Source organism: Hyla sarda, chromosome 6 (genome assembly GCF_029499605.1).
Source record: "Hyla sarda isolate aHylSar1 chromosome 6, aHylSar1.hap1, whole genome shotgun sequence".
NCBI classification, from domain to species: Eukaryota; Metazoa; Chordata; class Amphibia; order Anura; family Hylidae; genus Hyla; species Hyla sarda.
Genome location: NC_079194.1, coordinates 278,982,277 through 279,006,060, shown reverse-complemented (window position 1 = coordinate 279,006,060; position 23,784 = coordinate 278,982,277). Strand labels below are relative to the sequence as shown.

Here is a 23,784-nt window from a genome sequence, read left to right as displayed (position 1 = left end):
ATTTGCACAATTTTAGATCGGGGGTAAAATCGTGGTTGACCAAGATTTTTCGCCCGGATTCAAAATCGGATCGAAATAGTGTTCAATTTTTTATTATTATTATTATTATTATTATTATTATTATGGCCTATGTAAATCGTATTGGATCATGTGACTGTGCGATTTCATCAGATTTATCGCACACCATTTCTTTTTACACATGCGCAGTTCAGTCTTTTAAATAAACTTTAATACTTTTATGAAATTTTCAGCTGTACGATTTTTTTTATACAATTTTAAATTGGATGCCAAATAATAATTTAAATACGATTGTATACAATTTCAGGTAATCGGATTTTACTGTCTGTTAATCGGATGGTAAAATCGTGATTTGAACCAGGCCTAACACATGATGCATGAATACTGCTGCTTCAGAGCAATGATCTTAAAGGGGTTATCCACCATAAGGTGATTATAGTACTTACCTGACAGACAGTAATGGACATGCTTAGGAAGGATCTGAGCTTGTCTTGGGGCTAAATGGCTATGTTGTGAGATTACCATAATTCTATGACTAGCTTTTTGTTAACTGGTATTTCCTGTTTGAGTTTTTCTTTTTTGCCTACAAATCCCATAATTCCATTTTCCTCCCTCCCACACATCAGCCACCCCACCCATTGAAACATAAATGAGCTGCATCCATTCAAAAGACCTGTGGTTTTCAATCAGGGTGCCTACAGCTGTTGCATTAGTTGCAGATTAATCTCTCTCCCACCAAGCGATCGCTCCACCCATTGGAACAGACAGGCTCCCTGTCATCAGCTGACTAGTGAGATCAGGTCCGCACTGCAACCTGGGAAAAATCTGAGACCACAGTCATTTTGTATCATGTTAAAAATAAATATTGGGGTGAAAATCACATAAGAATTGTGAGAAAACCGTCACACACCGGTACAGACACTATATTATGAACTGCACTAACTTTACAGCCCCTGTAGCATAGTCAAATGAAGAAAATTCCTGGAATACCCCTTTAAACCTGAGGCTCTGAAGCTGGTGCAGAACTACAGTTCTAGTTCTGCAGAGCCACAGGATAAAGATCACTGCTATGGATGATGCCATATAAGTCCGGTGCCCTAACTAAAAAGTAAGACTTGTCCCCTGTAGCTGCACCTGTAGGCACTGTAGTCAGAGAAGTAAAGTAATGATGAGAAGTCAGCAGTAAGTGCTGCCGGAGATCGGGTGGTCTCAGTGCCAGTCCCTGGGGAGGCAATGTAAGAGCCTTCCAGCTGTAATGTGTTTGCTAATGGTGAGTACTTTCTCTGTGTGTCCTACTGGCTGACTAGCCACGCCCCCAGTATTTTGGGGCTTTTTCTTTTTTTCGGTGCATCTCTAGTTATTTTCATCATATATAAAAACCTTGACAGAACCCAGGACGCTATTGTAAGTTATACCAGTGTTACCCAACCAAGGGGCCTCCAGATGTTGCAAAACTACAACTGCCAGCATGCCTGGACAGTCCAGACATGGCTGGGAATTGTAGTTTTGTAACACCTGGAGGCACCCTGGTTGGGAAACAGTGAGTTCTACACTGGGTCTAGCACAGCGATATAAATAGAAGCCATGATGCCAGTGTGAACAATGCATAACTGTGTAATGTCAAATTATCGTTTGTACATTGTTTCATAAAACCGAATAACAAAGTGGAAACAAATTTTAGTCTGTTAAAAATAAAAAGGAAAAGTTATATATTATAGAGAGATCAAAAATGCTCTGTGTAGAAAAACAAAATTTAGTATTAGAATTGTGCATACTCGCAAAATAAAGTTTAGCTTTGTTTTATACCTCACAGCAAATGCCATGAAAAAGTATTTCAGAAATATTTGTTTTCTTTTTAAGTTCGTAAAGTTGTATTTGTGTTGTACCCCTAAATGAAAACGTATTTAATAGAAGAATAAAGCTATGACTCAATTTATGGTGACATTGCAAAATGCAACTCATCCCTTCAAAAAAAATAAAATAAAAAATAAATTAAAAAAAAGCCCTCGCAAAAAAAATAACCCTCAAACACAAAACAAATCACTGTATCATAAAGACTAAACTGGCTGTGGTGGTGAGGGGGCTAAAGTGCTTATTCCCTTCTGAACACCATTTTATGGTTTATACCTCCATTCCCTGCTGCCTCAGGGTTTCGCTAGTGATTTGCGTTCTGCAAAATGTCCTTTTGCACCATATGCTCACAATAAAAGCTGTTGGATGTCTAACAAGTTTGTCCGCTTGTTTTCAATGTCAACCAGAAAAATGATGAATAATCTAGGCTGTACATCAGTACGCGATAAATAATACAATCTTTATGTAGAGTACATTTATACATATAAACAGTGAATTGGGCTTAAAAGGGTACTCCGGCGCTAAGACATCTAATCCCCTATCCAAAGGATAAGGGATAAGATGCCTGATTGCTGGGGTCCTGCCACTGGGGACCCCCTTGATCATGCATGCAGCACCCCGTTACAATCAGTCCCTGGAGTATGTACGCTCCAGGTCTGATTACTGGCGATCATGGGGACGGAGCATTGTGACATCACTGCCCCGCCCCCGTGGGCATGACAGCTCCGCCCCCTCAATGCAAGCCTATGGGAGGGGGCATGACAGCTGCCACACCCCCTCCCATAGTCCTGCATTGAGGGGGGTGGAGCGTGACGTCACACGGGGCTGGGGCCGTGACGTCACAATGCTCTAGCCCAGTGATCGCCAGTAATCAGACTTGGAGCGAACATACTACGGGGACTGATTGTAACTGGGTGCTGCGTGCATGGTCAAGGGGGTCCCCAGTGTCGGGACCCCCGCGATCAGGCATCTATCCTTTGGATAGGGGATAAGATGTCTTAGCGCCGGAGTACCCCTTTAAGTTTGAAGAAGTTTAAAGGGGTACTCCGCTGCCTAGTGTATGGAACAAACTGTTCCGAACGCTGGAGCCAGCACCAGGAGCTCGTGACGTCATAGCCCTGCCTCCTCATGATGTCCCGCTGTCAGCTCCAGCGTTCCAAATGCTGAGCAGCGGAGTACCCCCTTTAAGTTCAGATGAGATGTGTGATCAAGTATACGCAGTGTGAATAGACCTTTTTAAAAGCCATTTTAAACAAATTCCTTCCCTGTGATTCCTAACACTTTGTAAATTACTTCCTTTACCAAAAATTACTCCTTACCCCAGAAAAACAACTGTAAAATCTCGGCCATGAGATGTATCTCTTCCCTGAAATCTTATGGATGCGATTGCCATCTGGCTGCATCCGACAGACTGGGGACCGAGGGAGCGGAGCCTCCTCCTTATGCAAATCAGGGGCAGAGGCAATCTATACTGACACTAGTAAGTGGCTTATTATTATTACCCCATCTTTTAGAAAAAAACATTAAATAGGCACTGTCATTTTAAAGGGGTATTCCAGGAAAAAAACATATTTTTTTTTATTTATATAATCAACTGGCCCCAGAAAGTTAAGCAGATTTGTAAATTACTTCTATTAAAAAAAATCTTAATCCTACCTTTAGTTATCAGCTGTTGAAGTTGTTCTTGTTCTGTCTGAACAAGTTGTTCTTGTTCTGTCTTGTTCTGTCTGACTACAGTGCTTTCTGCTGACACTCTTTCTTTTTATTAGAAAAATACAAAACTTATCAAATACAAAGCACAAAGCAAGCTTAACCAGCTATAACATAAATAAGAAATACTCTAGAACCAAAAACAAAACCTCATAAACAAAACCCTGCCTAACCGGCCAGCCCAGCTTTACTAAGATACTAAGATATTAAAATATGCCCAAAATATCTAATCAAACACTCACACGCTTACCGAAAATGAACATAAGAAAAATAAATAAACAACTTGGCTTGTCAAAATATAAACCTAAAAGTTATCATTACCCGACTATAACTCAAAACCATCCATACTTGGGAACACGCAAAAAGAAAACTAAACAGAAACGTAGCAAGCACACCTCACAAAAAAAAAAAAAAAAAAAACAGCAAAAATGTATTATATATTTTTTTTACATTTTTGTATATTTTTTTTACATTTTTTATATTTTTTATATATTTATATATATATATATATATATATATATATATATATATATATATATATATATATATATATATATATATATATATAAATAATATAAATTTTTATTTTTTATTTATAAAAAAAAAAAAAAATAGTAATAGTCAAAATAATCATATCACACATACATTCACTTACAAAACGTCCAAATTAACTGGATCCTCTATCCGGGACTAATGAAAATACCAAAGAAAACAACATAAAAGAGACCAAATAACTGAAAGAAACTAAATAAACCACATATCAACACAACAACTGGTCCGGCTACCATAACGCTTTAACATGAAACAATATAGATATAACACAATATAGGTACAAAATCACTAAATATACTATATAAATAAAATATAATATAAACAAAATATATGCACTACAGAAAACACCTACAAAATCAATAGAAAACCATACACTAAAACTGTACCCTCACCCACACCACCCCTCCTGTACATGGGTCAGAGTCCATACCGTGCTTACAGTTCACAAAGTCCAGTCCTTAACTGACCCATGTCAGGTCCCCCAAAGATGAACACCACCACCCACAAGCACACCCTCCCCACCTAGCACTCCTCCCAACCAACTTTTACACAAACTTACACACACTGAACCACAACCCACTTTAGGCCCAAGTTTGGTCGCCTGTAAGCCCTTCATACCATATCAGCTTAAAAACAAAACAAAAAGCTAGCGTGCGCATTCATTAGCCCACCACCAGGGAGAAGGATGGCAGACTTGATACATTCAAAATAACTTTACACTCTTTCCCGAACTCCCCCTACAATTCTCCCTAATCCTATCCCTCCATTCAAACTAACCCTGTTCTCATCCTATCTCTATCCCTATAACACTGTCCCTAACCAAAATAATGGTACTCTACCCAAAAGGTCTAGTACCTAGGGCACATCGAAAGAAAACCCTCTCCATAGGAGAGAAGCCCTACTGTTACCAAGACTGCCATACTCCAAAGACCTGATGTTCCTACAGACCTCCACCTCGGAGAGGATTTTCTGTTGGGTCGACACTAAACACCGTGCATTCCACGTGTAGTACCTAACCACTAAACTAACTAAGAATAAAGTGCCCCGATCTCGGCCACCCAGGTTCCTGAATGCCCACTCCGGATAGGTAAGGCCGGCAAGTTGACTCCAGCCGATGGAAGCACCCACCCTGTTGTAAACCCCTATATTAAAGGGACAATGAAGCAGGAAATGGTCCATGCTTTCCAGCGTGTCCCCGCACTCTTCTCGGGGACATGCCCGGTCATCAGAGTTCCTACACTTCAAATTGTCCCTCACATATAGCTTCCCCTGAAAGCAGCGCCAGGCCAAAACTTCTGGGGGATCCTTTTCATGTTTAAAAGGTACAACCCCACCCTCAGATCCCAACCTGGGCAGTCCCTGAGCGCCAGAGGCTTCTGGAAGTGGGTCAACAGAACCCATTTGTCAAGGAACTGCCTTGACTGGGTCCTGATCTCCCACACTCCCAGACCCCACCGACTTATCGCCTTCAGAGTCGGGGTAGCGTAAGCCGGAAGATATCCATGGGGCGTACGGAGGTCCTTCACTTGCCCTCCTGTCTCCCATTCCTGGAAGAAAGGCCGAAACCACTCCCTGCAGGAGAGTACCCACGGAGGAGCCCTCTCTGACCAGAGGTTTGAGATGTTAGCTTTCAAGAAGGTGTTCGTTAAGAACACCACGGGGTTTACCATAGATAAACCCCCTAGTCTCCTCATGCGGTACGTAACCTCCCTCTTGACTAGGTTCATCCTGTTCCCCCATAACAGTTGGAAAAACAGGCTGTAGACCCTAGTATAGTAAGCTTCTGGCAAGATACATACACTGCCCAGATAGATAAACAAGGGGAGCAGGTACGATTTGATCAGGTGTACCCTTTCCCTGAGGGTCATAGACCAACCCTTCCATTGGTCCACCTTCTGAGCGGCATCCTGGAGCTTACCATCCCAGTTTTTGGTGGGATAATCATCCTGGCCGAATATGATGCCCAAAACTTTTGCTGACTCTTGGGGCCCTGGAAGGGTGTCCGGGAGATCAAACGTGGGATCTCCCCCTCCCAGCCAGAGACTCTCACACTATTCCCGGGTGATCTTAGACCCGGATGCCTCCGAGTAGTGGTCCACTTCCGACATCACCACATCGACCCCCTCTCGCGAGGAGACGAAAATAGTGACATCGTCAGCGTACGCCACCACTCTCTGGGCGACATCCAGCTCCGCCAGACTCATCCCGACTCCCGCCAACGTCCCACAATCTACCCTTTGGACGAAGGGATCGATCGCAAACACGTATAAAAGCTGGCTCAAAGGACAACCCTGACGGACTACGGACCCCACCTCAAAAGAGCGGCCAGATCAACCGTTCACCAGTGGGAAACTCTCTGCCCCTGCCAATTAACAAAAGTACTCGGTAAGCCATATCTCAGGAGGACGGACCAGAGGTACTAGTGGTTCACCCGATCAAACGCTTTGGCCTGATCCAGGGACAGCAAGTACCCCTTCCAGAAACCCGCACTACTCCGCTCCACTGCCTCCCTGACGCTAAGGACCGCACTTAAGGTGCTTCGGCCTGGAACAGAGCAGTGCGGAGCCCCCGAAAGGAGCCGGGGTGCAAACTTCACCAGCCGATTAAACAGTATCTTAGCCAGAAGCTTCCTATCCGTATTGAGAAGAGCTATGGGCCTCCAATTCTCAATACGGCTGGGATCTTTACCCTTTGAGGGAAGAATCAGGGCTGACCTCCTCATTGACTTTGGTAGAGTGCCCGAGGAGAGACACTCATTGAATACCTCAGTCAAGAGGGGAGCTAAAGACTCCTTAAAGGTCCTGTACCACTCGGATGTTAAGCCATCCGGACCTGGCGACTTCTTAGGGGCGAGCCCCTCGATCGCCAGTCTCACTTCCTCTTCCCTGATTTCTTCTGCCAAAACATCAAGAGAGGGGTCTACCCCTGGCTCAGAAATGGTTTCAGCCAGGAAAGCCGACATCTTGTCTCGATCTAGATCCTTCCTCCCCAAGAGGTGTGAGTAGAAGGATCTGACGACCTCCAAGATCCCTGATCTGGACCGATTCAGAGATCCTGTACTCTCAATCAGTCCTGAAATGACTTTACTACTCACTGACATCTTACAGTTTCTGTAAGGGTCGGGCGAGCGGTACTTTCTGAAATCCCTCTCAAAAACCAAAGATGCGTGCCTATCGTACTGACACCTCATCAGCAAGGATTTCACTCTGGAGATATCCTCACGGCTACCTCCAGTCGAGACAAGAAGCTCGAGTTTCCTCCTCAGACCCTGATACAAGCGGTACCTGTTCAGGGACCTGAGGCTCCAGAGCTGGCGGAAGAACCCCGCAACCCTCTTCTTGAATATCTCCCACCACTCTGACTTACTACTACATAGGCCCAGTAAAGGTACCTGACTGAAGAAAATCCTCAAAGGACTGTCTTATCTCCGCTTCCTCCAGGAGGGACGAATTCAGCTTCCAATAACCTTTTCCCATCCGGGGGGTCTCTGAAACATTCAGGGAAAACAAAATCATACAGTGGACGGAGAACTCCACCTCAACCACGGACACTGCGGAAGAGACGGCTTCCTCCTTTAAATAAAACCTATCTATCCTAGACCTGCGACTACCTTGATAGGTGAAACCCGCATGGCCTGAGGGGCTCCGGATGTGGGCGTCCTCTAGGCGAGCTTCTCTAGCTATGCTAATCAGTGCCACACTATCGCAAGTCAGCGGCCCATTGGAGCCTCTCCTATCTTGGGACCTTGTGACATTATTGAAGTCCCCTCCAAAGATCACTTGCCGACTTGTAAAAAGAAAGGGCTTAATCCTCATAAAGAGATCTTTACGGCCCCGCTTAGTTTGCGGGGCATAGATGTTAATGAGCCGGAGCTCTTGTCCCTTCATGAAGACATCTAAGATCAGGCACCTCCCCATTTCTAACTCAATAACCTGTCTGCATTCAACAGGAGCGGTAAAAAGGACCGCCACCCCGCTATACGGCTCAGCCGCAAGAGACCAGTGGGAGGGACCGCGCCTCCACTCTCTTCTGGCTTTTACCAGGGAGGCTAGATCTGACAACCTGGTCTCTTGTAAAAAGAAAATGTCGGCTTCAACACGGCCGAGAAAATCAAAGGCTGCGAATCTAGCCGTATCTGATTTTATGCTGGCACAGTTAATGGATGCCAACGTCAGTGGGGTGAGTGCCGCCATCCTGGGTGATTGAGTTAGATGGCCTCACCCCTTTAAACCTTTTTCCTCTCCTTCCCTCCACCCCCATCTGAATCGGAGGAAGACCCTTTGTCTCTTTTTAAACTCAAGGATATATCCATCCCAGGATCTTTACCTCCGGCATCTGGTGTTACCTCAGCCCCTGAGGAAACTGCCCCATAGGAAGGAGGCTCGGCACCTCCTGGAGGCCGTACTGCCTCCTGACCCTCGAGAAGAGGAGGGGAGATGGTATCCCCGAGGGCCTCATATCGATTCGAAAGGACGATCAGAGGGTCAGAGACTGAGTTGTTCCTTCTATGGTCTGAGGTTACAACTGAAGAGGAGGACGGCGCTGCCTTACTCTTACCCTTCTTCCTCCTCTTCTTCTTTTTCTGGCCACCATTTACTGTCTGCCCATCCTTCTCCTCCTCAGCCACAGTTTCGGATTCAGAGGCATGACTGGAGGAAGGAGCATCTTGACCTTCTTCCCTACGCAGTCTCCCTATCTCCTCATCCAGTTCGGCCCCACCCAAAGCCTGAGTTATTCTGACCTCCTTCTGAGCCAGTGTCTGGAGTGGGACCCCGAGCCACCCCTGGCACCTGGGCATTCTCAAGGGCCCTCTCCAACCTGCGCTTCTCCTCTCGCCTCCGCATAGAGGGGGTCTTATGTTTTTCCTTCACTGGCTTTGGTGCCCCCTCTCCTCCACTAGTCCCCTCCCCCGCTGGGGCAACCTTTAGGCTCTCCCCAGCCGGGGCGGTCACAGTGTCGGAGAACGAGCGTGGACACCGGCTGAACGGGTGACCTAAGTCGCCACACAAGTTACACCGAATCTGCCCACAGGTGGCCGCCAGATGACCCACCCCACAGCAGAGGGCGCATATCTGCTGAGTGCAGTTGGCACTAAAGTGGTTTGGGTCACCACACCTGTGACACAGCCTCGGCTGCCCCTGGTAGAAGATCTGAATCCTGTCGCGTCACAGAAAGGCGGCCGAAGGGATGTGGGTGACCGTGTTCCCTGAACGCCTGAGACGAACGGAAAACGTCCAGGCCCCAGACCATATATTGTGCTCGTCAAAGTTCTTCCGGGGGACGTCCGTCACCTCCCCGTACCTGCCCAGCCAGGTCATAATGTCATAACAAGAAAGTGACTCGATACGGGTCAAAACGGTCACTTTCTTTACCATACTCTGGCGAGATACCGCTTTTACAGTGAAATCTCGCCATCCGGGCTCGTTTTTCATCAGCTCCTAATTAGACCAAAAGAGATCTAGTCCTTCCGGCCTAACAAAGCTGACGTCAAACTCGGAGGAGCCGAAGGGGTGAATCAGGGCAAAGATGTCCCCAGCCCTGAAACCCATCTGGAAAAGAAGCTCCACCACCTTGCCCCTTTGGGGGCACGCATCTTCGCCTTTCCAGACCAAACGGGCCACATTCCTGCGACCTACCTCCTGCCCGGGTGTCTGGAGGGACCATACGGTCTCCCCATTCCTCTCTCGGAACGCTCCCAGACCATGTCTCTCCACCCAAAAAGACAGGTCCATCTCCTTTCCCTCTACCTGGAGCGTCCTTTCTCCTCTCTTTAGTGCCTCCAGGAGGCGCCGTTGCAACTGACCTTCACCAGATGCAGGAGGTAAAGATCCTACTGAACCCCCAGCCGCCACACTTGCATAACTCCTGACGACCGGGGGGGCAGCCGGACCAGACACAGTCCCTACATCCCCGCCTAGGCCACCTGTACTGCCACAAAAGCCACTCTTATTCCTACCATCCACACCACTACTACTACTCTCATTCACACCACTACCACCCCTCCTATTCACTCCACTATCACCACTTTTATTCACTTCACTGCCACTCCTCCCGATCACTCCACTACCACTCCTACCATCTGCACCACTACCACTCCTCTCATTCACTCCACTATCACCACTCTCATTCACACCACTACCACTCCTCCCATTTGCACCACTGCCACATACACCCCTCTCATCCACAGCACTACCACTCCCATCTTTCACACACCTTGTATTAACACTGCTTTTATTGACAGTATTTTTGGGATCAGCAGCTGCTTCACCCACTACCTCTGGGCTGGCCTGGACATGCTTTAGCTTGGCCTTTTTGTACATTCTCAGGTCACCGGCGGCTGCCATTGTCGGCGACGCTGACTCCTCCTCCGTTCAAGATGTTACCGCCGACATCACCTCCCGAAGCTGAGGCTGCCCCTCCGAGCGCACCTCCACCACTCCTCCTGCCACTGATGTGCAGGGACTCCCCTCTCTCACATGGGAGATCCCTGCAGTGCCTGCGCCACACACTGTGCCCAACCGCACGGGCTCAGCAGCAGGTTCTGACACCTGGACGCTCCCCCCCCCCCCTCTCAGAGGAGTGCCCCGCAGCACCGACACTACTAGCAGCGCCCAGGGGACCGCCCCCCGAGCAAAAGATCTCACCACACACCTCAGGCGCCTGGACACTTCCCCTCCCCCCCCTTTTAGGGAAGTGCCCCGCAGGGCTAGTAACATTGCCCACAATACTCGGGGAACCGCTCCCCTTGCAAACTGCCGCATAACTATTGCCCACCATTAGCCCATCCTGCTCTTCCCTACCAGCAGGACGCGTGACTGTAGCACTGCGGCCATGTTGGATGCAGCACTGTACCCCCTGTGCTGGTCCCGTTCCACAGCAGAAGCGGGATCTGGCAGGGTGGGGGGCCCAGCAGCCTGAACCAACTTTTCAGGTGGCCCAGACTGCTGGATAGGAGAGAAAACAAACTTTATTTGCTCCTCAGCCTTTTTCTTCCTCTCCTCAGGGCCCAGGTCCTGGCCAAAACTGAAATTTTCCAGACGAGTGGGTGACTCCTGCATCACTATGGCCTGCAGGAGCCCCCCACAGACCAGTCCACTGTCACTGCCATCACTACTGTCACTTTCCTCAGAGGTGGCTGGTAAGGCGACTTGGGCAGGGTTGATGTAATCCGCACTCGGGGTGACAGAGGTCTTAGGGGTACACGGGGTATCACACACATCCCCCTCACTCTCATCACCCTCACTGCCGCCATCTCCCTCACCACCTTCCTCCATCTTCTCCTTTGTGACACACTAGCACTCTTCCTCCCCCTGACTATCCTCTTCCTCCTTCACAGGGGTCCACATGGTTTTATAGCGGTCTTCATTCTTTAATTTTTCTTTAAACATGCCTGCTCCCTCTACAATCAGCATTCGGGCTCTCACCACCTCCTGCTCCTCTGCCTTCAGCTCACACACCCTGGCAGCAAACTTAGCCCTCATAGCCTTGGCAGAGTTATCTGTTTGGTAGCGAGCAAACTTCAGGTCTTCCCTTATGATTTTCAGCTTTTTTCCCAGCTGCTCATATTCTACTAGATTTGCCTGCATGCGGGAACCGAAAGTAGCTAGCAACTCCCTGGGACCCTTCACCCCCGATTGCTGGGGTTCCATAGTATCAGACACAGTCCCCGAAGACATAACCATGAGCTTCTTACCGGACGCCTTGCGGTTTCCAGCGACCGACGGGTGAGTGGGCTCCACATTACTGCGGAGCCTGCTGGATCTTCTCACCCTGTCCTGGGAATCAGCCGTAGCTCTCTCACTCCCACCCCCCGCCGGCCTAGTTCGAGGGGTGGAAGTCTGGGGCTCCATAGCAGGAGGCTCTCCCAAGGAAGCTGCCACCCTCCTGGGGAAAAGGCTGTAGGAAACACTGCTTCAATCCTCTCTCTCTCTGGAAAACTCTGGAAGTCAGACACACCCAACAGCTGCTGTGTTCCACAGGAAGTGCTCTCTGCTGACACCTCTGTCCGTGTCAGGAACTGTCCAGAGTAGGAACAAATCCCCATAGCAAAACTCTCCTGCTCGGAACAGTTCCTGAGACAAGCAGAGGTGTCAGCAGAGAGCACTGTGGTCAGACAGAAAAGAACAACTTGACCTCAGCAGCTGATAACTAATGGAAGGATTAAGATATTTTAATAGAAGTAATTTACAAATCTGTTTAACTTTCTGGAGCCAGTTTAAAAAAAAAAAAAAAAAAAAATATATAATAATTTTCCTGGAATACCCCTTTTAACAACCTTCCCCGCTAGAGTGTCTTCACCTCTGAAAATCAGCTCAGTTTTGTCCTGTGTCTGCTCAGTGTTTATCCTACAGATAAGTCAAAGATCCAATAACAAGCAAAACAAGTCTGTGTGGGGGAAGGGGGTACCTGTAAACATATGAACAGACTACGGAGAGACCGTAAATGACCAGTTCTGTAGATTGTGTAGTGTAAAGTGTAGATTGCTCACTTTATCACTGCTCACTACAAACTGCTGTAAGGCAGACACCATAGACCAGTGTTTCCCAACCAGGGTGCATCCAGCTGTTGCAAAACTGCAGCATATGGGCCTATGCAAACTACAGAAATTCTGCCTTTAAATATTCAGAGAGGAATGGCAGAATCTGTGCTTAATGGGCACATGGGCAACAGTGCCATCCTATTGACTGCAGTGCAATTCTGGGTTTATTTCCACCTACAGTATTGACTTGTTCATTCAGCGGGATCCGGATCTGCCTGGGAAGTTCCACTACAGAACTTCTGTAGTCATCACACTTCAGCAGATGGGCCCTTAATCTGCTTTTTTTTTAATTTGTATTTATTTTTTTATAAACACAAAAACAAAAAAAATATAAAAGTTAAATAATGGCAGAAATAGTGCTTCTCTTCATATACACACAAGCTTAATTATTCTGAAATGACAGGTAGGCTATATAAGTGGCCAACCCCTTGTATAAATCAGGAGCAAAGTATTGGCCCCCAGATAACTAAAGACTGGTGTGTAAAATGCTAGTCTTTAGTAAACCTTGGCATAAGTGTATTTATATCTTCTTGTTGTCTTTCTAGAGCTGGTTGTATCTAAATGGAAGATACCTACGTTGTGACCGTCACATGGAAGTTGCTTTTATGGTCTGTGCCATTAATCCTTCAATAGATACCCACACGGACAGCCTGGAATTGCTGCAAGTACAGCAGGTAAATTATCTTAAAATGTGTGTGTATGTAATAAATATATTATGTAATAAATATATACATACAAAATGTGTGTGTATGTATGTATGTGTGTGTGTGTATATATATATATATATATATATATATATATATATATATATATATATATATATATATATATATATATAATGTGTGTATATATGTGTGTGTATATATTGTGTGTGTATTATTTTTTTTTACACACACATATATATATATATATATATATATATATATAATATATATATAATTAGTGACCCCGACATACGATAATTTCAACATACGATGGACTCTGAGGCCATCACATGTTGAAGGCAGCATCAACATACGATTCTTTTGTCGCATAAACGGCTATCCGGCAGCACAGACTGCTTCAGCTGCCACCGGATAGCCGTTTTAAGGTGCCCCATGTGGTCCGGTGATGATCACTCACCTGTCCCTGGCACTCCGGACCGTCCTCTTCAGGATCACCTGCATGGCCATCGCTCTCCTTCGTCGTCATCACGTCACCGCGCACGCCGTCCCGTCATCCAATAGTAGTGGCGTGCGCAGCAACGTGATGACGGCGATGAAGAATGACGATCCCGGGCAGCAGACACGGTCCGGAGCAGCGGGGACGCAGCGACAGCAATAGAGGGTGACATCCAGGGCAGCGATGACGGTCCGGAGCGGCAGGGACAGAGGAGTATAACTTCCTATACTTATCATTGCACCGATCCCTCAACATACGATGGTTTCAACTAATGATGGTTTATTTGGAATTAATTACCATCGTATGTTGAGGGATCAGTGTGTGTGTTACTCCGGTGAAAAACTTTTTATATTTTTTTTATTTATTTTTTAAATCAATTGGTGCCAGAAAGTTAAACAGATTTGTCAATTGCTTCTATTAAAAAATCTGAATCCTTCCTGTACTTATTAGCTGCTGAATATTACAGCGGAAATTCTTTTCTTTTTGAAACACAGAGCTCTCTGCTGACATCACGAGCACTGTGCTCTCTGCTGACATCTCTGTCCATTTTAGGAACTGTCCAGAACAGCATACGTTTGCTATGGGGATTTCCTTTTACTCTGGACAGTTGCTAAAATGGACAGAGATGTCAGCAGAGAGCACTGAGGTCATGATATCAGCAGACCGCTCTGTGTTTCAAAAAGAAAATAATTTTCACTGTAGTATTCAGCAGCTAATAAGTACAGGAAGGATTAACATTTTTTAAGAGAAGTAATTTACAAATCTGTTTAACTTTCTGGCACCAGTTGATTTAAAAAAAAAAAAAAAAAAGTTTTTCACCGGAGTACCCCTTTAATGCTTGAACAATTGGTTCTGAGAAGCGTTTTTGCTTTTTGTCCTTTCCTCAACACTGTCCAAGTCTGTCTCGATCTCCTTCTGCAGTCTTCTTGCCCGGACCTGTGCTCATCTTCTTGTTTCCCTGAACCCTGGCTGCAGATCTTCTGCTTGTTTCAGTACAATTCTGCCTACTTATTCTATACTGTCCTTCTGGTTTTGTGAGCTGTTGCTCTTGGAAACAATTCAGGAAATTGTGACTTAGCGGTTCCATATGTCAGTGCCAGGATTAAAGGGGTACTCCAGTGGAAAACAATTTATTTTAAATCAACTGGCTCCGGAAAGTTAAACAGATTTGTAAATTAAGCGAAGTAGAGGAGTAGTCGGCTCACCCGGCCTGATTCCTGGAATTTTATAGGTTTGTCTTATTGAAGTCTCTCCATGTCGATGATTTTACGTGGTTCCAATAAAGGTGAAGTTTCATAAATCGCTGGCATCTACCTGCTTTCTTCGTAGATTTGTAAATTACTTCTATTAAAAAATCTTAATCCTTCCAATAGTTATTAGCTTCTGAAGTTTTCTGTCTAACTGCTCAATGATGATGTCACGTCCCGGGAGCTGTGCATGATGGGAGAATATCCCCATAGGAACTGCACAGCTCCCGGGACGTGAGTCATCAGAAAGCAGTTAGACAGAAAACAACAACGCAACTTCAGAAGCTAATAACTATTGGAAGGATTAAGATTTACTAATAGAAGTAATTTACAAATCTGTTTAACTTTCCGGAGCCAGTTGATATATAAAAAAAATTTGGGCCTGGAATACCCCTTTAATCTTTCCAGTACGTTTTAGCTGCTGTTTGCTCCACAGGAAGTTCTTTTCTGTTTGAATTTCCCTTCTGTCTGACCACAGTGCTCTCTGCTGACACCTCTGTCCATGTCTGGAACTGCCCAGAGCAGGAGAGGTTTGTTAAGGGGATTTGTTTCTACTCTGGACAGTTCTTGACATGGACAGATGTGTCAGCAGAGAGCAGTGTGGACAGACAAAAGAAATTAAAAAAAATAATTTCCTCTGTAGTATACAGCAGCTGACAAGTACTGGAAGGATTAAGATTTTTTAATAGAAGTAATTTACAAATCTGTTTAACTTTCTGGCACCAGTTGATTTAAAATAAATAAATTTTCCACCGAAGTACTCCTTTTTAAGGTTGAAGAACATATGATCCTTTACCTTCTGCACTGCTATCTAGTCATAAGAAAATACCGTAGGCACTAGAGATGAGCGAACTTACAGTAAATTCAATTCGTCACAAACTTCTCGGCTCGGCAGTTGATGACTTTTCCTGCATAAATTAGTTCAGCTTTCAGGTGCTCCGGTGGGCTGGAAAAGGTGTATACAGTCCTAGAAGACTCTTTCCTAGGACTGTATCCACCTTTTCCAGCCCACCGGAGCACCTGAAAGCTGAACTAATTTATGCAGGATAAGTTATCAACTGCTGAGCCGAGAAGTTCATGACGAATCGAATTTACTGTAAGTTCGCTCATCTCTAGTATGCACCTTTTTGGAATAAGCGCTCAGTGAGTCTAGGTTGTATTTAATTTTTCTGTTTGTAATATATATGATTATTATTATTATTATTATTATTATTATTTATTATTACAGAGCTTACTTTGGTTGCTGTATGATGGCGGACACCTAGACAAGTAAGTTTCAGTGCACAAGATCTTTTCAAGCAAACAATTATGTAATCCTGTTAAGCTTCTCTACATACACAAAGCACCGTGGTAAAAAAGAGCCTGTCTGGTCCCTGTGCCCCCCACAAATAGCTCTAGGACCTGAAAGGTGGGGAGAACAGCGTTCTGATTCTGTTCTCCTGTCTTCTAGGCGATGCTGCAACCAACTGAAAAAGCAACTCTGAATGCTGCTCTGCGAATGTGCTCCAGTCCAATCGCAAAGGATAGGACAGTGTTTTCCAACCAGGGTGCCTCCAGATGTTGCAAAACTACAACTCCCAGCATGCCCGGACAGCCGTTGGCTGTCCGGGCATGCTAGGAGTTGTAGTTTTGCAACAGCTGGAGGCACCCTGGTTGGAAAACACTGGTATAGGATGTGGGCAGCTTCCAGTCACTCTTGCAGCACTCTCCTAGATTGGCTTAATAGGTCACTTTGAAGACAGAACAGTGTCAGAATGCTGTTCCCTTCATCTTTCAGGTCCTGGGGTATGTTGTTTGAGGCACAGTGGCCAGACGGGTCCTCCTTTTTAAAGGGGTACTCCAGTGGAAAAGTTTATTTTAATTTTTTAAATCAACTGGTGCCAGAAAGTTAAACAGATTTTGTAAATTACTTCTATTAAAAAATCTTAATCCTTCAAGTACTTATTAGCTGCTGAATACTACAGAGGAAATTCTTTTCTTTTTGGAACACGGTGCTTTCTGCTGACATCTGCTGTCCATTTTAGGAACTGTCCAGAGCAGCATATGTTTTCTATGGGGATTTTCTCCTACTCTGGACAGTTCCTAAAATGGACAGAGGTGTCAGCAGAGAGCACTGTGCCCATGTCTGCAGACAGCTCTGTGTTTCAAACGGAAAAGAATTTCCACTGCAATATTCAGCAGCTAATAAGTACAGGAAGGATTAAGATTTTTTTAATAGAAGTAATTTACAAATCTATAGCAAAAAAATATTTACCCAAAACCTCAAGGAAAGTGTATATTGAATAATAAATTAAATAGACCGTGCTTCAATTAACAGTATTATTTAATATAATATCACATCAATTATAAAAAAGAGATTAAGATGATCCCCTCACAGGGCCCTATGGGGGGATCGAAAAAATACAATAAAATACACTAAAATAATTCCTGATGCTTCTAGTGTGCGTTCATATAACAGATAAAAAATATCTTAACAATAGATGATACCTTGTGAAAAAATAAGTATGGTAAATCACAAAATAGAATAAATGGTAATGAATACTAATGGCCGTTATAATGAAACGGTGTTGCAGTGTTATCCTTTTGGTATAAAGATATCAGAATTGCGGTAATTCCGCCAAAAGCAGAGATGTTTAAAAGTTCAGATGTTAAAAGTTCCAGCAGTGTTGAGTATAGTAAAAAAGTCTGTGGACTAAATGCCAGTGTTGGTCTGCGCTGGCGGGCCCTGACTAGCGATATTGCCGATGGTAGTGGCAGCTGGTCCGGACAGCACCGGACCCGTTGTATTAAGCTGCCCGTCTGTATGCACAGGATTGTAAAAGCGCTTTAAAGGTGAAAATAATGTGCTCACCGGTATCTGATGTTTAGGCAGTCCACGTTGAGATCCGATCAGGGGCAAGGGCTGTTTGCCGGTTCTCTGATGTACTCCAGTGGTCAGCCTCGTGGAGTTGGCGTGTGACGTCACTGGGAGCTCTGCTGGGACAGGCCATTGAGGCCTCCGGTGAGGCCGTTGTCCCAGCAGAGCTCCCAGTGATGTCACACGCCAACTCCACGAGGCTGACCACTGGAGTACATCAGAGAACCGGCAAACAGCCCTTGCCCCTGATCGGATCTCAACGTGGACTGCCTAAACATCAGATACCGGTGAGCACATTATTTTCACCTTTAAAGCGCTTTTACAATCCTGTGCATACAGACGGGCAGCTTAATACAACGGGTCCGGTGCTGTCCGGACCAGCTGCCACTACCACCGGCAATATCGCTAGTCAGCGCCCGCCAGCGCAGACCAACACTGGCATTTAGTCCACAGACTTTTTTACTATACTCAACACTGCTGGAACTTTTAACATCTGAACTTTTAAACATCTCTGCTTTTGGCGGAATTACCGCAATTCTGATATCTTTATACCAAAAGGATAACACTGCAACACCGTTTCATTATAACGGCCATTAGTATTCATTACCATTTATTCTATTTTGTGATTTACCATACTTATTTTTTCACAAGGTATCATCTATTGTTAAGATATTTATCTGTTATATGAACGCACACTAGAAGCATCAGGAATTATTTTAGTGTATTTTATTGTATTTGTTCGATCCCCCCCATAGGGCCCTGTGAAGGGATCATCTTAATCTTTTTTTTATAATTGATGTGATATTATATTAAATAATACTGTTGATTGAAGCACGGTCTATTTAATTTATTATTCAATATACACTTTCCTTGAGGTTTTGGGTAAATATTTTTTGCTATGGAATCCTCTCTTTTGCACCTAGGGTATAGGTGCCTACCCAATTTAACCTCGGATTAGTGTATTAATTGTGAGCTGCACTTATTCCTTTTTCTTTTAATTTACAAATCTGTTTAACTTTCTGGCACCAGTTGATTTGGGGGAAAAAAACAAAAAATTTCCACCGGAGTACCCCTTTAAGGTTACAAATCTGCTTTTATATTGGGTTTTCTGCACAAACAATTCTATCAAATCACTACAATATGTCATTGTCCTTTTGGTGAAAGGTCCAATTCCTGCAACGTCTGCCAATCACAAGAACTAGTGGCAGAAGTATTGAACTGGCACAACACTTTCCTCTCTGCCAGCTCAAATTCACTTTTTCGGGAGGCTGCATTGTTTGCCCATTGTAGTGGTTGATGTTTGGACCTTCTAAAAAACCAAGTTGAGGCCACAGGAGACAATAGCACCATGTGTATATGAGCATAGTTCTGGCCAGATAAATGCTCCTTTAGCCTGCTTATGTCCCCTTCAATCTTCCTTAGCAGGGGATCTCTTGCAGACTCTTCTGCCCTGTCTGCTATGTGCGGCGCTGGGAGCCCACACAAGACAGCGGACGAATCAGTGCAGGCTGGTCTGTAATCCCCCTCCTCTCTGATTACACTGCGCATGGTACACAGAGAGAAGGAACGCTGGATCTGCCTTAATGGGTCTTTGTCTCTCAGCGTGGCTACATGGACCTGGGTGATGAAGCTGGGAAATTAATATGAAATTGGCCTCTATGGGGACATCTAGTGGCCAGAATTAGAACGGCCAAATACAAGATAAGGTTTTGATAGAGAGAGAGATATATAGATATAGATAGATAGATAGATATAGATATATATATATATATATATATATATATATATATATATATATATATATATACGGTATATATATATATATATATACGGTATATATATATATATATATAAACGGTGTGTGTATATATATATATATATATATAAACGGTATATATATAATTTTTTTTTATTTTATTATAGAGAGATATGTAGATAGATAAAATATATATATTTCAGTAGAGAAGCAGCACATCCTTGAAGCTTATAAGCTTATATAAATAAAGTGATGCACCCAGTGTCCAGACCTTGGTCCCTGACCATGTAGCATACGGAAAAAGGAATATCCGCAGCACACAATTCCAAGAAAAATTGAAGATTTATTCCATAAAAAAAATGTGTCTATAAGCTAATGGAATGAACTTTTTTTTTTTTTTTAAATGGAATAAACCTTCTATTTTTCTTGGAATTGTGTGCTGCGGATATTCCTTTTTCTATATAGATATGAGTGTTCTAATTTCTATATCTGCAACATAGCAATATTTTACATTTTACACAGGCCGATTATCAGGAAAATGAGCTTTCCTAGGAACACTCGTTCCCAATAACTGTGCCTTGTAAAAGACCCATAGATAAGCTGACTAATGAGAAAACAAAAACATTTAATTTATGTGGACATTTAAATGATCGCTACCACCTGCACGTCTTCCTATGCAAACAGTTGACAGTGCTTACTGTGATGAATCTTAAAGGGGTACTCCGCTAGAAAACATTTATTTATTTATTTTATTCAACTGATGCCAGAAAGTTAAACAGATTTGTAAATGACTTCTATTTAAAAATGTTAATCCTTCCAGTTTTCTGCTTTTATGCTCCAGAGGAAGTTGTTTAGTTCTTTCCAGTCTGATCGCAGTGCTCTTGGCTGCCACCTCTGTCCATGTCAGGAACTGTCCAGAGCAGGAGAGGTTTGCTATGGGGATTTGCTCCTACTCTGAACAGAGTATGGACAGAGGTGTCAGCAGAGAGCACTGTGGTCAGAGAGAAAGGAAATTAAAAAATGAGCTTCCTCTGGACATACAGCAGCTAAGTACTGGAAGGATTAAGATTTTCAAATAGAAGCCATTTCCAAATTTCCAGCGGAGTACTCCTTTTTAAAGGGGTACTTTGGTGAAAAACATCTTATCCCCTATCCAAGGAATCTCTGGCTCGGCAGCAGTGGCATCCAGAACACGGGTGCCTGAAGCTTCCGTGTTCGTGACATCACGCCACGCCCCCTCCATTCATTTCTATGGGAGGGGGCCTGGTGGCTTATGTGAGTTTTAAGGGCACTGCAGAGGCACTGCCAGACTGACTACTGCGGCCAGGTAGCTCTGTTTGTCAGCTTGTGAGTGCTGGCAGGAAATCTGCTGCTACAAGTGAACACACAGAGCTGCAGGGAGCTTGCATTTATGTGGCTCTGTGACTGCCAGAAACGCATCCGCAGCGTCAAATATTCTGCGAATATGCTGTGTGTGACCCTAAAAAGGATATCTCACCAGTCAATTCAACATACAAATCTAAAAACAAAAAACTGTGTTTGTCCCCTTAGGTACCCAATGGCACTGGGTAATTTGGCAGACCTTGAAGACCTATCGTTAACTTCTGGACGTCCAAAGCCTCTTGAACTCTATAACAAGGTGAATGACCACTGGCTTTTGTTGTTGTTCTCTTGGTGCTATTACATTGTGACTAGAGATGAGTGAACTTTCAGTAAATTTGATTCGTCACGAACTTCTCTGCTCGGCAGTTGATGACTTTTCCTGCATAAATTAATCAGCTTTCAGGTGTTCCGGTGGGCTGGAAAAGGTGGATACAGTCCTAGGAGACTCTTTCCTGGGAATGTATCCACCTTTTCCAGCCCACCGGAGCACCTGAAGGCTGAACTAATGTACGCAGGATAAGTCATCAACTGCCGAGCCGAGAAGTTTGTGACAAATCAAATTTACTGTAAGTTCGCTCATCTCTAATTGTGACAAAAATCATCAGAATAATAATTATAATAACTTCTCCAAAAGTGGTTTGCAGAGTTGCATGTTTATATAAGTTTAGTATTGAACCTTAAGAAAAATATTGGCGCAAAAAAGGTACAGCACTCGGCCTTCTAACTTTTTTTTTTTTTTTTAATTAGAAACAGGTGAATGTCCTGTCCCAGGCCTCTATGATCAAAAATGATTAAAGGAGTAGTCCAGGATCTGAAACTTATCCCCTATCTCTAGGATAGGGGATACATTTTCCAATCGCTGTTGTCCGACCGATGGGACCCGCCCATGCCCCTCCCTCCCCTGATAGCGTGTCACCCACCGCATGAAGCAGCCGCTGACACGCCCCCTTAATACAGTGCTATGGCAGAGCCGGAGATTGGAGAAGGCAGCACTTCGGCTCTCCCATACAGTGGTATTGAGGGGGGCGTGTCAGACGCCGCTTCATGCAGTGGTCGACGCGCCCCCTTTGCGTGGACTGCCGGGTCCCGTACAGGAGATCGCGGGGGTCCCAGCAGTCGGATCCCCCCCCCCCCCCCCCCCCCTGCAATTTGAAACTTATCCCCTAGCCTTAGGATAGGGGATACGTTTTTTCAATCCTATAGCCCTCCTTTGTTCTTTCTTCTTACTTCCTTCTGCAACAGTTAATGAGTAAAGGCCCTGGCATATTTTGAATTGATTCATGGCTCAGCTGAAAAAAATAATTCATAAGGGAAAGCTTATGTTCCATAGGTCTTCAACTAATCCGACAGATGCCGAAAGGGTGTCATGTTGGTATTGGAATCTCTGTTCTCGTCATCGATTGTAGTCTGACTGTTGGGGCCCTTATCGTTTAAGATTCTTATCACCTATCCTGTGGATGGTTGATGAGTTTGGCCAAGTTCATACTACAGAATTTCAGTCAAAGATTCCGATGCAGCAGAATCACATTGTTGGCAATGGGATTCCGCTTCATAGTGCACACTGCAGAATTTCAGCACAGGCATTCTGCCACCAAAAAAATGGCGGCAACAATGTCGGCTCTAGCCGCTCTCAGAATCTCCGGCTAGAACGTTGTTCGACCGGAGATTCTGGGTGTGAACCCGGCCATATAATTAAAGCCCCTAACGCCCGTGTTCATGAAAAGGATTAGATTCAGATAATATGCTGGTAAAAATATAAAACCACATGGGTTTTGTGTAGCTACATGTTTTATGTGGTGTTTACAAAATGATTAAATCCAGTTTTTCAATGCTTTTCCTCTTTTGTCCCAGGCTATACAGTCTTCTCGTGTTCATTATGAAAATCAGCATTTGTATCCTCACATTTACTTAGCTGCTTATCACTGCCGGAACAAGAATGTGCCAGATGCACTAAAAGCTTGGGCAGAGACGGCTGCTGTTATACAAGAGTAAGAATTTATATTGGTTATTGTCAGATTTTATTATTTTTTTTGCTTTGTGCCACTGATTATTTATTTTTTTCCAAAGTAAGTTTTTATTAATTTGTAACTTAGAGCAGACACACATGGGTCATCTAGAAATGGTAGAGTAACGTCATATACAAACTTTCTGCATAAGCATTGCAAAATAGTACGTATATTGTCAGGCATATAACGTGACTATGTAGGTAAGAGCAACTCGGTAATGGGTGGTATGCAGAGCCCAGAGGGCATGTGGGAGACAAGGGTCTCGTGGATAGTATGCGACAAGTAGACTCAGGATAAAGGGAGAGCCTGGGGTATGTCCACTTGTGTTCAAATTGAGAAGCATGAATGAAAAAAAAAAAGGCAACACATATAAAAAGTATGCAATCCTGACTATGGGCATCCATAGTAAAGATGCGAATCTCAATAATCAATACCAAACTGAGGGTGAAGGCGAGAAGGGAAAGGAAATGAAGAGTGAGAAGAGGTGTGAAAAAAAGAGAAGGAAAGGAAGAAAGACCAAAAGAGCCAGGAAAGGAAGAAAACGGGAAAAAACATACCAAAGTAAGGGTACCTACCACGGCAGTCAGTGACGTTCCAGACCTCAGACACCCATACATTACCAAATCGTCGGAACAATCAAGAAGCAGCAAGGCACTAAGGAGGTCGGGGAGTGTGGGGCAGTGATAGTCTTGGTGGGGACGTGT

At 44.4% G+C, this 23,784-nt stretch overlaps 1 protein-coding gene across 3 annotated transcripts in view; it reads left to right on the top strand.

Moving 5' to 3' along the window:
* Positions 1-23,784, top strand: part of MEN1 (menin 1) — a 34,771-nt gene that overhangs the window by 6,000 nt on the left and 4,987 nt on the right. For 2 of the 3 annotated variants that reach the window (XM_056527448.1, XM_056527449.1), the window contains exons 6-9: positions 13,216-13,344; positions 16,307-16,347; positions 21,243-21,330; positions 22,926-23,062. In XM_056527448.1, coding sequence (XP_056383423.1) covers positions 13,216-13,344; positions 16,307-16,347; positions 21,243-21,330; positions 22,926-23,062 — 395 coding nt within the window. Of the gene's footprint in view, positions 1-3,193; positions 3,350-13,215; positions 13,345-16,306; positions 16,348-21,242; positions 21,331-22,925; positions 23,063-23,784 lie in introns of all 3 variants that reach the window. The other variant, XM_056527447.1, reaches the window with a different exon arrangement.